Here is a 16,162-nt window from a genome sequence, read left to right on the forward strand (position 1 = left end):
CATCGTCCCAGTTACCTGCCCCTAGCCGTCTTCTGGTGAACACAGACAGCAGTTCTCCAACTCTTCCAGTTCAATGGGCCTTTGAGGCTGAGCAAACTGCCCTTCAAAACACCTCCTTTCCACAGGCTTTAAAATACTGGCGGCGAAGCTTGCTGCTTTGAGGGGCTTCGAACAGAACAGAAACCGGTATCAGAGTCCCTAGCAACCCATCCCTCCTGCCCGCACGTTTTGGGGGCTGGAATCTGGCCCAGCCTGTCCCAGCAGCCAAGTCAGGCCCGGGCCAGCTCCGCCCCGAGCAGCAGCTGGGCGGCCACACCCTGTGCCGAGCTGGGTTCCTGTGAGCCATAAGCCTCGCCCCCCGACGACGTTCCGGAGTCTCTGCGGCTGCCGCCCCACCCAGCCAGGCCTCGCCACCCCGATCGCGCTCGGCCCCCCGCAGCCCGCGGTGCCTTTCCCGGGACCATGCTGCGCTGGCTGCGGTCCTTCGTGCTGCCTACGGCCGCCTGCCAAGACGCGGAGCCGCCCACGCGCTACGAGACGCTCTTCCGGGCGCTGGACCGCAATGGGGACGGCGTGGTGGACATCGGAGAGTTGCAGCAGGGGCTGCAGAGCCTGGGCATCCCACTGGGCCAGGACGCCGAGGAGGTGGGTCGCCAGGGGCGCTGGGGAGGCTGCGGTGCTCCAGGACGGAGCCAGGTACCGGGAAGGCTGTGGCCTGGAGCCAGGCAAGGAGGCGGAACTATGCCCGCCAGCGGCTGGGAGAGCTCCGGAGAGTTGAATCTGGAAGGCGGCGGGTATTTTTCCAGATAAGTTAGTTAAAACTGCCACACTTAAAACTGCCAAAGCTTTCGTTTTGAGAGCATTTCTAGTTCTTGGTTCTTCACTTGCCCTGTCCTTTGCAAACAATGCATGGTTGTTCCTCTGTCAGACTTCTTTAAGTTAGGTAAAAGAGACACTTTGTGTCCCTTGGAAGGAGCTTTGTTAAAAGTACCAAATAGAGTTTAGTTTCGAAAACGGTTTAAAACCAGCAGCGCTCCCAGTCGCTGGTCGAGGTGGAAATGCCACATTCCGTTTTTATGACATTCTAAGTTAATGCCCTAAGTACACACATTGATCTGAAGGGTTGACCTGTTGTAAAGTAATTGTTCTTTCTCTGAGTCATGTAAATTGTGCCCCTGACATCCAGGCCCCTTGGGAGGGTGGACATACTGAACCTGGAACTTGTCCAGCCTGTTGCTGTGCAAGAGGACACTGGCTCTCCTAGCCCAAGAAGAACGTGCTTGAGTTACTGCGGGGGCCACCAACTGTTCTGTATCTATATTTAAAACGCTTTCACCGTCAATGTCCTTAATAAGAGGCCTCTTTACTACAGCCTTTTAGCAAGTTAAACTTTTTATTTTTTTTTGGGGGGGGGGAACTACTCATTTTGCCCAAAGTATTATATATCTCATTTCTGATCTCTGTTCCTTCCCCTTCTTTACACTGGCCATAGGTTTGCCTGAAAGAACCAACTTTGGGTACTTTTTGCGGAGTGTGTCAGTTCTACTTAATCTGGGTTGACTCATTTCCTCCTATTTCTTGAATCAAAGGTCTGACTTGCTAATCTTGAGTGATAGCATCTCTTAGCCTCTCCATAGCTGCATCTCAGAGATCTCACAGGTATGTTGAGGGTTATTTATTTATTTATTTTTATTTACTGAGGCAGGGTTTCTCTGTGTAACAGCCCTGGCTGTACTGGAACTCACTCTGTAGACCAACCTGGCCTCGAACTCACAGAGATCCGCCTGCCTCTGCCTCCAGAGTGCTGGGATTAAAGGCTTGCGCCACCACTGCCTTAAGGATTAGTTGCTTTTATTATTCTCCTCCAAGTGATTTCTAGCCGCTGGTGTGATTTCTTTGACTCAGGCTTCATTTTAAGCGTGCTTCAAATTTCCTAATACGTTTTTTGTTTTTTGAAAATATAAACAAAGTCGACAAAGCGTCTGGTGAGATTTTTAAAAGAGAGGGATTAGCCAGGGATGATGGGGCATGCCTAAAATCCCAGAACTCTGGAAGCTGAGGCAGGAGAATTGCTGCAAGTTACTGCTCAGCTTTGGCTCTATCTTCCTCTCATCTAAGTCAAACTCGAGTGAACTGAGACACACAGCAACGACAAAAGCTCAAAACCCCGGACCCCAAAATAATAACAAATCACAAGATAAAGTCTTTAATTTTTCAAAATTTATTATATATAAAATAAATTATGTAAAAACTGTGTATATAAATATATAGAAGAGGGCAGCTCATGTTTATCACTGGTAAGTGTATATATTGTGTGCACATATAAATTATATTTTGCTCAGATGTGTGGTGTCACTATCCGTGTCGTGCCTGGTGTATGATCAGACTATTCCCAGCACTAATGCACTCTTCTGCAGAAGGCTAGGAATAGCTATCTCTCAATAATAAAAAAATAAAATTTTCTACTTTTTCTTTACAACATTTGTAGCATTTCAGTTTAGGAACTTTTATTTTTATAGTTAAGGGGAAGTTATTGTTATTTTTGAATACCTGGCACCTTCTCTGTGGTGTGTCTTCCTGAACCACCTTCCAGGGATGAGCTGTGTACTGCTGTATGTGGCTCCCTTACCTCATGTGTTACCACTTTCATGATTGCGAGTGGTATTACTTATTAATCAGTGCGACCTCCAATAAGACCAGCATTTAGGATTGACAATTCTGTCTCTCTCATTGGCTCAAAGTGATATCAAAGGATTTAGGGCTAGCATCTGAAATACACTGACATGGCAGTTTCCTGTCTTTTAGTAATTAAAAAAAAGACAAAATTAAACTTTAAATCAGTTGTGTTGCTTTTGTATACTTATTTATTTGTATGTATGTGCACGTGTGCTTGCATGGGAAGCGTTGCATGTCTATGGAGGTCAGAGGACAGCTCATTGAGTCACTTCTCCCCTTTACCGAGTGAACTCCCGGGAGCTCAGGCCTTGGTGGCAAGTGCCTTTACCCCCTGTCTTGTCCTGCAGGCCCCACTTGTTAGTGTTTCCATTTTCATCATAAGTAGGACCAGCTAGCCAAAACCATGCTGGGGAGAATTGGATCAACATGTAGTATGTGATATGGCAGGCGGATTCCTAGGCCATGGGCTAACTTGTACGCCTTATTTGTGTGATCTGGACACACATAACTTGTCTATGTTTCCACTTCAGGCCATTTCTCCTCACACATGCAGCGAACATCACCCTAGACATGTACTAGGACGATTCTTCTTCTCTTTGTTTCCCAAGGCTCCTTCTCCTGTGCTGCAGGATGGCGGTTCTGGTTGTTCTGTGCTTACTCAGGGGGGCTTCAGCTGTCCTTCCTCATTCACAGAGGAGTGGGGTTTGGATAAGAGCTTCATTCAACACAAGAGTTCCTAAAAAGTCTAGGCCAGGCTGATAGGGAACTAGCCAATGGTATTGAGAGGACGAGAGGACACTTGTGTTGGGGAGAAGTGGCCCCAGCTCCAGTTCCCCATAGAATCCTGTCACTGCCTGGAGCAGCCCAGGGACAGGACAGCTTCTCAGTGTATCAGAAGGTGCCATGGCTGGAGACTGGAGGATGCCAGTCAGCTGTGTCTCCCATGCAAAATCCCCTGAAGGGGAATAATCTCACCACCCATGGGCCATGATTTCTACAATACACAAGAACTTTCTGCCGCCAGCAATAATTTTCAAGATTCTAAAAGGATCTGGAGACCAAAGAGGTTGTTAATTGTTGTTGTACAGAATTTTTAATGATTGTGTGATATACTACTTTATGTTTACATAATATTATTGCCAATACTCTGATTGCTATTTAGCTTATTGATAGTTTTAAAACTGTGTCAAGGGGGCTGGAGAGATGGCTCAGAGGTTAAGAGCATTGCCTGCTCTTCCAAAGGTCCTGAGTTCAATTCCCAGCAACCATCTGTAATGGGGTCTGGTGCCCTCTTCTGGCCTGCAGGCATACACACAGACAAAATATTGTATACATAATAAATAAATAAATATTTAAAAAAAACTGTGTCAAATAAAATTACACCAGAATCCCTTTGTTTTTATTTTTTGTCTCATTTGGTCCAGTTATTTTCATAAGATACATTTTTTAACTTTTTGAGACTACAATGTAGTTACAATGTTTATCCCTTCCCTTTTTCCCTTCAGACTCTTCTATGCATTCCTCCTTGCTTTCTTCCAGATATATGTGTGTGTGTCTGTGTGTATGCATGCACACACACATATGTAGAAATATAACCCACTCAGTCTGTACAGTGCTACTTGCTTGCATGTTTTCAGGGTTGACCATTTGGTATTGGGTGCTCTCCTTGGAGAAGACTATTTCTCCCGCTTTTAGCATTCCTTATTTGCCTGTAGGTCCCTGTGTAGGGTTGAGGGCTCGTGGCCTTTTCTGTACTCACTTCGGCATGTCTATTATCCTTGTTCAGCTCATATTTAGACAACCATTTTGACTTTATAAATGAGATTTTGGTGGGGCTTTGTGAATGTAATTTTTGACATTGTTAGGAGACAGAATCTCATAACACACGCCCTGATCTTCTGGCTCTTGGAGTCTTTCCTCCCGTCTTCTGCCCTGTTTCCTGAACCTTAGGTGTGGGAGTGTCTCGTAGATGTATATGTTAGGACTGGGCAGCTCTGCAGTTTGATTGTTTATGGTTTTCTGTAGTGGTCTCTGTCTGTTGCAAGGAGACGTTGAGGGGTGAACACTACAACCACACCTATCTGTAGGTAGGTATAAGGACAGATGTTTAAACTGTCAATAGGGATTATGCGAGTTTAGTAAATTAGTGCTTGCAGATTTTCCTCAAATATCCATGGTTTCACTAGCACTGAGTAGCAAGCTATGTTTCCTGTCCCAGATATGTTTGCCATCTTGTTGAGCGGGTCTTAAATCCAGTCAGAGTTGTTGGTTAGCACCAAGGTAGGTGTGTGTGCATCTACTGCACCCGTAGGACGATTGTGCCATTCTGGTTGTTGCTGTGGTTCATAGGTGTCACAGCAAGATTGGGCAGTGGGTGGCTTCCCTCCTTTGGGAGATTGAGCGACATCTTCTGGCAGAATGAAGCCCAATCTTCAGAGAAGAGGCTTTCAGGTCATCAGGTCAGGTCCAGTTCAGGGGCCCCTGGGCCCTGTTTCTGAAGTGCTTCTTCTATGATAGGGATTTATCTCCACCCTTTGGAGGGAACCAAGGGCAATAGTGATAGGCTGTAATTTGTTTTTTTGAGTCTCTTGGACATCACTGGCCAACTACTCAGAAGAGGCCTTCTCATGTCTAGCTAAGTGGTCCTTGGTTCTTGGAGGGAGCATTGCCATCCCAGATGAGAAAAGTTCATTGAACATATAAATGTGGATCTCTGTGAGTTCCTGGTTTAGCCAGATTTACAAACTGAGTTGCACGATAGCCAGGGTGGTTATACAGAGAAACTCAGCTTTGAAAAACCAAAAAAAGAAGAAAGAAAGTAAGAAAGAAAGAAAGAAAGAAAGAAAGAAAATCAAAACCAAACTAAAATAAGAAAACCCACCAAAAAAAAAAAAAAAAAAAAAACCAAAAAAACATGCCCCTACACTATAAATGCATATTTATACACAGAATTTCATGCTTTAGAACTAGTTTTAGGTAAATAGTTAATGGTACGATTTCATGACTTTTCAGACATCTTTACTGTTATTTTACCTCCTTCTGCCTTTACCTTCCCACCTTTCTAAAAGCCCCCTTTCGTCTCTCCCCGTCAGAGCCATGTATCCTACCATTCCCTTTACCCTCTTCCTTCTTCTGTATTTGCTTCCCTTCCCCTCCCTGAAGAGCCCCCCTTTCTCTTTCCCTGATCAGGTCACTAGCACACTGCTATTCCCCTCTCTGTTGCTCCACCACAGCCCTATCCTGGCAACCATCCTGTTTTGCACGTTGTTTTAGTTACTCCAGGCTATGGACTCATATCCAAAGATTTGAAGGTACAAGCCCCCAACGAGAGAAAACGTGGTTTGTCTTCCTGGGTCTGGGTTTCCTCACTCAGTATGGTTGTTTCTAGTTCTATCCATTTACCTGAAAAATCCATGTGTACCAGGCTTTTTTTGGGGGGCCACCAACAAGCTCCTAAATTATGATGCTGAGACTTACTATTAGTTTTGAATGCTCGACCTAGCTTGGGCTCACTTCTGACTAGCTCTTTTAACGTAACTTAAATATAACCTGTTTCTCTTTATGTTTTTTTTTCCTCCTTTGAGATAGGGTTTTTCTGTAGCTTTGGAGCCTGTCCTGGAACTTGCTCTGTAGACTATGCTGACCTCGAACTCACAGAGATCCTCCTGCCTCTGCCTCTCAGGTGCTGGGATTAAAGGCTTGAACCACCACTGCCCGGCTTTATCTACATTTTTTACCTCGGGGCTTTTTACCTTTTTTTTTTCTGTATATCTCACTTTCCTGTTGTCTCTATGTCTGTCTGTCTGGCAACGGCCTGGCTTCTGGCCCCAGTCATGTCCCCCTCTTTCTTCCCATTCTCTTATCCTTTTTTTCTCCCTCTCTGTCTCTTTGCTGGAGTCCCGGAAGCCACTCCCTCCACAGCTCCCCAACTAAAAACAAAGAAACAAACAAAAAATGGAAGCTAAACTTTTCCCTGCTACTTCTTGTTAACCAGTTGCTAACCCTGCTTCTCTGAGCCCTGCTTCTCTAACCCAAATGCAACACGTCTTTTCGTAGTTAACAAATGCCACGTGAACAAATGTAACACAACTTTGCCTGGTTAAACAAATGTTCCACAACACCCACTTTTCTATTTTATACTATTTCACCAGTATTCCATGGTGTATATGTAGCATATTTTCATCATCATAGGACATATTTTGAAAAATGGAAATTATGAACTCCAAGGAGTATACATATTAGTTGAGTTGTATATTGCTTTGAGGAAATACTGTTTTCATTGTACTCCTTGCTGACTGACAGTCTGTGCAGTTCCAGTTTCATCCAGTTAGGATGCCAGTTTTTATGAGCGCTCCCAGCCTGAGAGAGAAATGCCTTTAGTCGCCTTCACGTTTCCGCTGTTTCGTTCCGTTCCTTGGGTTGGCATGTGCCCTCGCACACAGCCTGCCGATTCTCATGCCAATCTCTTCCAAAATCACCCACAGACACACCCAGATATGTTATTGGCTACCTGGTGTGTACTAATCAACTTGGTATATAAAGTTCACCAGTATATCTGGGAAACTGGAGCCCATAAAATGTTTTAATTTGATGAATCAATCAAGAGCTATTGACTAAGGCATAGTCAAGTGTTGCTATTCTGTCAAGAACTGAGGAGAGGGTTGATTTGAGTACACAGGGGTAAGAACTATGGATGGCTCCAAGTTTCAAGAAACAGTTTGTCCCTAAGACAAGTATTTACTTTGAGTGGAAATCCCTATAGAGTTTCACCAAATTTTACCTCTTTGTTACAATAAATTTAGCATTTAGAAGAGAAAGTATCTGTCTAAGCTTTTTTAGATTATACTACTTCTCACCTTTATTGGTTATATGCGTACACATACTCATATGCCATGGTTTATGTGTGGATTCAGTTCTGTCTCTGGGGATTGAACTCAGGTCATGAGGACTGATGGCAAGCACCTTTGCCTGCTGAGCCATTTTGCCAGCTCAAGGCTCCTATTTTTTCAATTTTTGATACAACACATACCTGAGTAGAATGTAGAAGAGAGGCACAAAGTACGCAATGGTTAATCATTGGTAACTATTCCAACGTTACTAAGGGGAGAGAAAGGACTTCATGGCAGGCAGTCCTGAGGCAAATGTGAAATTGTTATGCTACACTTTTGATGCTATGACCTCTGTTTTCTCTTTTAATAATTTATCCACTGAAAATGTCCTACAGGGATACAATGCATCTTAATCATATTCACCTCCACACCCTCTCTTCAACTTTCCTTAGCCTTCTCCCCAGTAGATTTCCCTTTCAGCTCCAACTCCTCCTTTAATTAACTAATAAATGCAGCCCATATATGAATGGTGTGGGGCCATCTGGCATGGGCAACCTCCCTGTGGCCACCCCCTAAAGGAAAGTGATTCTGCCTCCATCAGCAGCTGTCCCCTGTCAATAGCTCCTCAGCTAGGGGTGGAGCCTCAGGAACCCCTCCCACTCCATGCTTGTATTTCTAATGGGCTTGTTATTATGCAGGCCTTGTGCAGGCAACCACAGCTGCTGAGTTCATGTTGGGAGATTGGCATTTCCCAGCACTCCCCTCTGCCTCCAGCTCTTACATTCTTTGTGTTCCTGCTTCCATGATGTTCCTTGAGCTCCTTACTATGAGTTATGAGAGAAAATTCGTGTAAGTTCTCCTAAGACTTGGGCTTATCAGGATATGGACCCGAGTCCCCTACAAAAGCAAGAAGTGCTCTTAACTGCTCTCTCCAGCCCCACAAAAGTGGGTTTTGTTGGCCGTGGAGAATGGGCCTCCTTTGTGTGCTGTAGAGAACACAGAGTCACAACTGACATATTTGGGTAGAGAATACACCTCTATAGGAGGTACCACATGACCACACAGAAAAGACCAAAGTTATGACCAAGATAATAAGGAAAGCCAACTGACAGCATTTTCAAGATTAATGGAAGAATAAATAAGGTTGATAGTCTCATGCTATAATTAGCAAGTATTTTATCAAATATCTCTTCACTTTTGAAAATTGCTTTATTATTTGTTCGTTGGTTTTTATGTATTTAACCAACTAATATACAGCAACGATGGATATGGTGATGGATATGGATATGGTGACTCTTGGTCTTGTTCACTGCTGCTTCTCCAGTTTAATGGACATTGTCTTACACTGTTCAGTAACACCAGCTAAATAAAAATCTTTGCACTAGGGTTTGAGGTGAGTTTTTAATCATTTCTGCTTTATATTTGAACTTTCTGGGAATTAAATAACTTGACTAAAACCCTGATTTTAGCAACTGGTAAAAGAGTTTAACTCTGTCTAATCGATTCCAGAGCCCATACCATGACTAAGTTAATGCATGGTAGACAATGATCCATTTAACAGTGAACCTCATTCAGTCTTTAAAGCCAGAAAATCCTTTTGCTGTTTTCATAAATCCAAACAGTGAGCTCTACTTCACTGTTTGAAAGGTAAGACTTTTGAACTCAGGGTGGACAAGAGAGGTTAAGAAACATTTTACAGAATGTTCCTTTGTGGAAGCTTATTATCTACATGTGTAATATCTAGAAAAATAAATAAATGATTCTGAATTTGTTAGGGTAAGAGTGAGAAGATATTTCATTCAACAATCATTATAATTAACCAGGAAGAATGGGAGAAATCCAAGGCAGAGAAAGTGAAATAAAAAGATAAACATATGCTGGACAGTAGTGGCACACGCCTTTAATCCCAGCACTTGGTAGGCACAGGCAGGTGGATCTCTGTGAGTTTGATGCCAGCCTGGTCTACAGAGCAAGTTCCAGGACAGGTTCCAAAGCTACACAGAGAAACCCTGTTTTGAAAACAAAACAAAACAAATAAGCATATTTGCTGTGGCAAAATCAGGGAACACAGGCTGTTGGGAATTTGGGAACTGACTAGGCTTTGAATGCTCCCCCGGAGAAGGCTGTATTAGATTATAAAGGAGTCTCCCTCTTTGTTTTTCTCTTCCAGAGGATTTATTTCCACAAAGAAGAGGTAATATTAGCTTTTAGAATATAAACTTGGGGACACACACGCACAAAAGATACTGATTTTTGTATATTTTAGAATGTTAGATGTGAGCGTTGCTAGAATTCCCCTGTTTTTCTTATTCCATAACCTCCGTGCCATGATACCCTCCAAAGTACCTCTCTATTATAAAGTTTCAGATAGTTGAATATTAGTGGAGCCTGAAGCTTAGTAGGCTAACATTTGTATAGTGTGTGTGTGTGAAGGCTTGGGCTAGATCCCTAACACCACAAAAAAGGGAGGGATACTAATCTAGCATCTCCATTATTCAGAGAGAAATTATAATTATCTCGGTGGGGTTAAAACCTGAGGGAAAAAATCAAAGCAAAGCAATGGATATTGCTAAACTGTTGTTTTGCATTCAATTCTCTTCCATCTGTGATTGCGAAAACATAAAATGTTCTTTTGAAAAGAAAAGAATGAAAAATTGCAGACTAGAGAAACTATATTATCCCTGAGATCAGTTTACCCCGTTGAGCCATTCTTGATATCGAGTCCCCAAGATGTTTATCATCTAGTGCATGTGACACCGCATCTTTAGCATATGTGAAGGCGTGTGTGCAAGTGCGTATGGAGGCCAGAGGTCAACGTGGGCTGTCTTCCTCAATTGCTCGTCACCATATCGTCTGGGACAGGAGCTCATTGCTTGGCTAGACTGCTGGGCACCGAGACCTGGAATCTTCCTGTTTTTGAATTTCTAGTACTGCTATTACAGAAGTGTGCCACCATGCCCAGCTTTCTCCGTGATGCTGGGGGTCCAAACACAGATCCTCACACTTCTACGGCAAGCACTGAGCCATTTGCCTTATGGCATATCTTAAAGGTATCCTTACATAAGCCCGTGTGCTTTTATGGAGAGCTCTGCCTATTAGCTATCTTCACACGGTAGAAGGAGCAAGTGAGGTCACTGGCTATCACGAGGGCCCTGATCCCATTCATGAGGGCTCCACTTTTGTGAACTAATTACTCACGAAAGCCCTACTTCTGGATCCAAGCACATAAGGTGAGTTAGCATCCATGTAGAAGCTGAGTGATACAAGCATTTTGTCCATATGGCGATCTTCTCAGCTTCAAGGTTCCCAGGCTCCTATGACTCCAGGCGTCTCCTAAGGCATTCACAGTAGGAGCTCTGCCTGTGAATTTATGGCAAAAAGCTTAGTCTTAAAATCGCCTGGAACGTCTCAAGCTAACTGAGCACATTTATTCAAATTGCTAGCACGAACCTGGGTTCAGGAGCACCCGAATCTCTCCAGCCCCATACCCTCTCTGTCTTCCATATACTCATAAAATACAGCCACAGAAATAGTGTGGATCAAAGAAAGGCCCCTCCCAATGTAAATTCATCCTGGGTGTACTTCCCTTTATTGTTTTACTATTTTACATTTCAGAAGTAGAGGATGCTGTACTGTTCCAACATCTTCTAAGCCTAAGTTAGACTTCCCTGACTCTTCTTCAGCCTTGTGCTATGTTACTCATGACTTCCACATCAAGACATTACATTTCAGATGATTTCTTCCATCTCCAGTGTCCTAACTGTTCTGATTTTCATCAGAGTATTTCAGAGAATACCCAAATTTTGGGACTATCTTTTAAGATGTTCTAGTCTAATCTTTGACTTAAAGACAAAACAAAAAGCTAGAAAAAAGGTGAAGAAGGAGAGATGGGTGAGGGCAGAGGAGAATACAATGACGTTCAATGCGGAAAAATAAGAAACCTGTGGGAAATTAATAGTGTCAGCACATTGTCCCCTGTTTCTCAGACCACTATGACTCACAGCCATCTGTAACACCAGGTCCAGGAGACTCGGTGCCCGTTCTTGACCTTCTCCAGCACCAGTACACATGAAAGGCACACAAATGCACACGCAGGCAAAGCACTCAGCCACATAAAATAAATACATCGAAAAGCCCAAATTTTCTCTTGTGAGACAATTCATTCACAATTGGGCCACAGGTTTTGTGAAACAGCCTTCCGTGTTAGCTCAACAGCTCTTGGGAAATATCGATTGCAGAACTTACAGCAGTACCTATGTTTAACTGGTGAAATCTCCTTGAGGGAGTCTGTCTAGGCTTTGTGATGCTCTTTGTCTTGCTCTCAGCACTCGGTGTGATGAGAAGCATAGAGCCAAAGCTAATGGAGGATGGCAGAATTAAATTTTCTTTGTGAATTTTAATATCTAATTAAAATATTTATTTTTGAGTGAAGGTCTCATTATGCTTTATCTAAGACTGGCCTAGCATCGAGGAACCTTCTATCTGGGGCTCAGGCATCAGGTGCCATCTCACTGCATATTTGTGTTTTTGTCTGAAAAATTATTCAGTTTGAAAAACAAACAGTGTAAAAGCAGGGAGTCTTTCTGCGGATCTGCACTTCCACACTTTTCCTGGAGCCGCAGATATGTGAATCGGGGGTTCAGGGCTTTCCACGGCTCTGGAGGGTGAGCATTAAAAAGCCACAGGTAGTACTAACAGTCTCTCCTGCCTTCTTGTTGGAGTCCAGCTGCCTTAATCCCTGACCATTTGTGGATTCTCCTCTGGGTCTCAGTTGGTGCCCAGATGGAGAAATTTTGCCCCCGGTGTCACTATAGATATTGTGTGAAAATAAAAGATAAAGAATCAGGGGTGGGAGGTGGAGATGGGGGGGGGACACAGAAGAAAAGGTCCACAAGAGCTAATTTCTCTTTATTTTCAGTCTTTTTTGTTATTCATCATTTAAAAAATTTATTTTACACACCAACCACAGTTTCCCCTCCCTCCTCTCCTCTCGTTCCCTCCTCCTGCCTCTCTTCTATCCGTCTGCCCCACCCATTCCCCATTCCTCTTCCCTGGAGTTAACAAAGAAGGCATATCACGTTGAGGCAGGACCAAACTTCACCTGCATCAAGGATAAACAAAGCATCCCCACCATAGGAAATAAGTTCCAAAGAGCCGGCTCATGCATCACGGACAGATCCTGGTCTCACTGCTACAGACCCCACAAAAGACCAAGCTATACAATTGTCACCCCCATGCAGAGGGCCTAGGTTGGTCCCATGCTGGCTCCCTAGCTGTCCGTTTTCAGTCTTTATGACCGTCAGCCTGGTGCACGTCACCCTTAAAAAGAATCCTCTTCTTAAGAAGGGCAACCTGCTTATTGACTAAAAATATAGCCCCTACCTGAAGGCGGTAGTGCAGCAGTTAGCGATTTTCTAGCACGTGCATGTTCTAACACATTCCTTCCCCAGCACCCAAGAAAACAATAACAAGTTGCAAACCACACACAGTTTTCCAAAAGTGGTCGGGTGACCTCTGCGACTGTCCGCAGATCACAGAGCAATAATAGCCCAGTTCCACTCTATTCTCGCGTTTTTTTTTTTTTTTCAAAACAGACCAAACAAAGCAAGACAAAATACGAACTTCCCTTTTAGATGGTCTTGTGTTGGGGTCTCTGAAAGTGGTGGCGGGGCGTGGCTGGTTCTTTCTTGGCTCCCGTAGATCCTAGAGTGGAAGCAGGACCTCCTGCCCATGGACTTGGAGGCGGAACTCTGCTCCGGAGTAGCTCACTGGTTCTTGCCCTGCGCGTGCCCGGGCAGTCCCGGAACGGTTAGGATGAGGCTTTTTCCTTCTGATGCGGTAACCCCTGCAGATGCTTTGCCTTTGTCCTTCTCTCTCACTGTAGACAGACAGACTCTTTGTCCTATCCCAGGGACTTCGGCCCCTGGGTAACTCAGGGGACATTGCACATGGATTCCCTCTACGAAGATCTTTTTTGGTATCTGGACCATGATGAAGATGGAGCTGTGGACTTCTCTGAATTTCAGGAAGGCCTGCAGGATTTAGGGGTCACTCATTCTCTGGAGGATGACGAGGTGGGCTTCATGAAGCTCAGATTGATATGGGGTCGGGACCTCTGGAGAGGCCTCCTGAGTCAGAATGGAGTCATAGTTTAGACGTTCTCAAACTTGACCTGGACTAGCATTGCTTCTGTTTATTAAGAATCCTCCAGGGGCTAGGGATGTAGATGGCAGGTAGAGGGAAGGCTTGATTCGATCTCCAGTACCGTATATGCCACCGTGGTGGTGCAGGCCTCCATCCCAACAAGGAGGATGGGGATGTAGGATGATTAGAAAAAGTTCAAGGTCATCCTCGCAGCTAATATCCTCAAGAATATTTCTCAGTTTTCCTTGTGGCTATAATAAAAATTTCCAACTTCTGATTGCTTTTGCTATTGGCTACAGTTCTGTTTTATGGGGACTACGTGTTCAGTGTTCTCCCGTCACCAGAGGCCTGGGTTAGTAGCTTTGGCACCTCTTAGTTACTTTTCTACTGCTGCGAAGAGACCCTGTGAATCAGAAAACTTATAAAAGCATTTAGTTGGGGACTTGCTTACAGTTCCAGAGGGCGAAACTATGACCATTGTGGTGGGGAGCATGGCAGCAGGCAGATAGCCAGGAACTGGAGAAGTAGCTGAGCATTTACATCTTATCCAAAAGTTGGAGGCAGGAGAAAGAACTACCTGGGAATTGCATAAGCTCCTAAAACCTCAAAGCGCACCCTCAGGGATGCACCTCCAACAAGGCCACACCTCCTAGTCCTTCCCAAACAGTGTGGACCAAGCATCCAAATATATGAGTATATGGAGGCCATCCTTCTTCAAACCACCACAGCAGAAGGGACCAAGATGTGCCATGGTTTAGATGACCAGAACATTCACTCCACATGTGTTTGGGGGCTCAGTGGCAGTTGGGAGCAGTTTTGTTTTGTTTCTTTTCCTAAGTAAGAATCATCCTCATCCTAATAGCTGTGCAGACTCTTGGAGTCTTTCTTTGATGCTTCCGTATGTTGGCCAGCTGTCTTTAAAGTTGATTCCACATGCCAAGCACTACGCTGTGGTTTCTTTGTCTTTTGCTGTGACTGGGATAAATGTTTCTCAAAGGTGTTCCTTTTAATGATCTGGCACTCGGCCAGTGATTCTATTGGGGGCTGGTGCTGGAGCTTCTAAGAGGTGTGTCTTAAAGGTGGCAACTTCAAGAGTTGGAAATCTCCCATATGGAGGTGGATGTTGGGACCCTGGTCCCTCTTCTTCCAAAATGTGATGTGTATTTGTTTATTTGATACCAATTAACCTTTTAGAAGGAATCCAGGATTTCATCATAAACAGCTTAAGTTCTTTGAAACCCACTTATTCCTTTTCAACATTTTATTTTCCTGCAATTTTTTTTTTTTTTTTGCAAAAGGTGTGAGGCTTAGCATGTCCATTGATTATGGATGCACATTCATTTATCAAAGCCAAGGGAGAGCCGTTCCCAGGGCTCTGGACCAAATACATGGAACATTATTTTAAAAGAATTCTTGGGTTTCTCCTCAGGTAAAGGACACATCTAAGAGGTTCTAATGTGTGGGTTCTCATATGTCTGCAGAAGAAATTTCATTCATATGGACTGATAATTCAATTATCCTTTTAAGATAGAAGTTTACATTGTATAATGTGAGGTGCAGAAGATACTTTTTTATTAGAAAATAAGAAATCCAAAGTGATAATTTTCTTTTGTCATTCTACAAGTAGGAGAGACTGAATATGCAAACAGATCATAGCAGGGTCATAAATAAAAATAGACATTGATTCAGCATCTACAGCCAGGAAACCTTGTCCTTAAAACTGTCAGGCTTGGAGGTAGACGGTTGATGTCTCTGTTGATGTGATAGTCCAGAAAGCTGCACAATAGCATCGGTAAAAGCCCTTCCCCACCCCCAAAGGCCAGGACTTGATTAATCAAAGGGACAGTTCTCTTAATTTTGGTTCCCATTTTCAATTTGGGATTCATTAAGGACAGCTGTGCCTCCCCATAGAAACACACTGGATCCTGCTGCTGGCTCTCCAGCCTGTGCCCATCTCTTCACATGCCAAATCTCCCCTTTTCCGTTACAGAGCTTCCTGTAGGGGAAGCCCCGTCTTTGGGTCCATATAAAACACAAATGAAGCAAGCTCAGAAGACATGGCCCTGGGTTCTACCTTTATTTCCACTGAGGGAATTATAAGGCAATTCAAAAGAGAAGCTTTAGTCTTCGTGTAATTACTAAATTGGCATCATCCGCTGCTCATGAGACTCTGGGAATCCTAACCACAGGAAAGGTTGCGGAGCTATGCCATACTGGATACTAACACAGCTGGCCCAAACTAGAGGCCAGTACACAGTTCTTTAGCCCATGCTAACAATAAGATCTCTCTCTCTCTCTCTCTCTCTCTCTCTCTCTCTCTCTCTCTCTTTTCTGTAGAAAATTTTTATCACTGGTGACGTCAACAAAGATGGAAAGCTGGATTTTGAAGAATTTATGAAATACCTGAAAGACCATGAGAAGAAAATGAAGCTGGCATTTAAAAGTTTGGACAAGAATAATGATGGTGTGTCCCACTGTCACTTCTTATGCAAAGTCGCCTTTACGCTTTCCAC

General features: G+C 43.9%; 1 protein-coding gene across 1 annotated transcript in view; it reads left to right on the forward strand.

Annotated features, from left to right (window-relative positions):
• Positions 1-377: 377 nt before the first annotated feature.
• Positions 378-16,162, forward strand: part of LOC119800847 (calcium-binding mitochondrial carrier protein SCaMC-1-like) — a 37,255-nt gene continuing 21,470 nt past the window's right edge. Inside the window, 2 exon segments of the mRNA XM_038311159.2 lie at positions 378-645; positions 15,987-16,113. Of these exon segments, the coding sequence (XP_038167087.1) occupies positions 463-645; positions 15,987-16,113 (310 nt within the window). The 5' untranslated portion in view covers positions 378-462.

This window comes from Arvicola amphibius, chromosome 14, assembly GCF_903992535.2.
Source record: "Arvicola amphibius chromosome 14, mArvAmp1.2, whole genome shotgun sequence".
NCBI lineage: Eukaryota > Metazoa > Chordata > Mammalia > Rodentia > Cricetidae > Arvicola > Arvicola amphibius.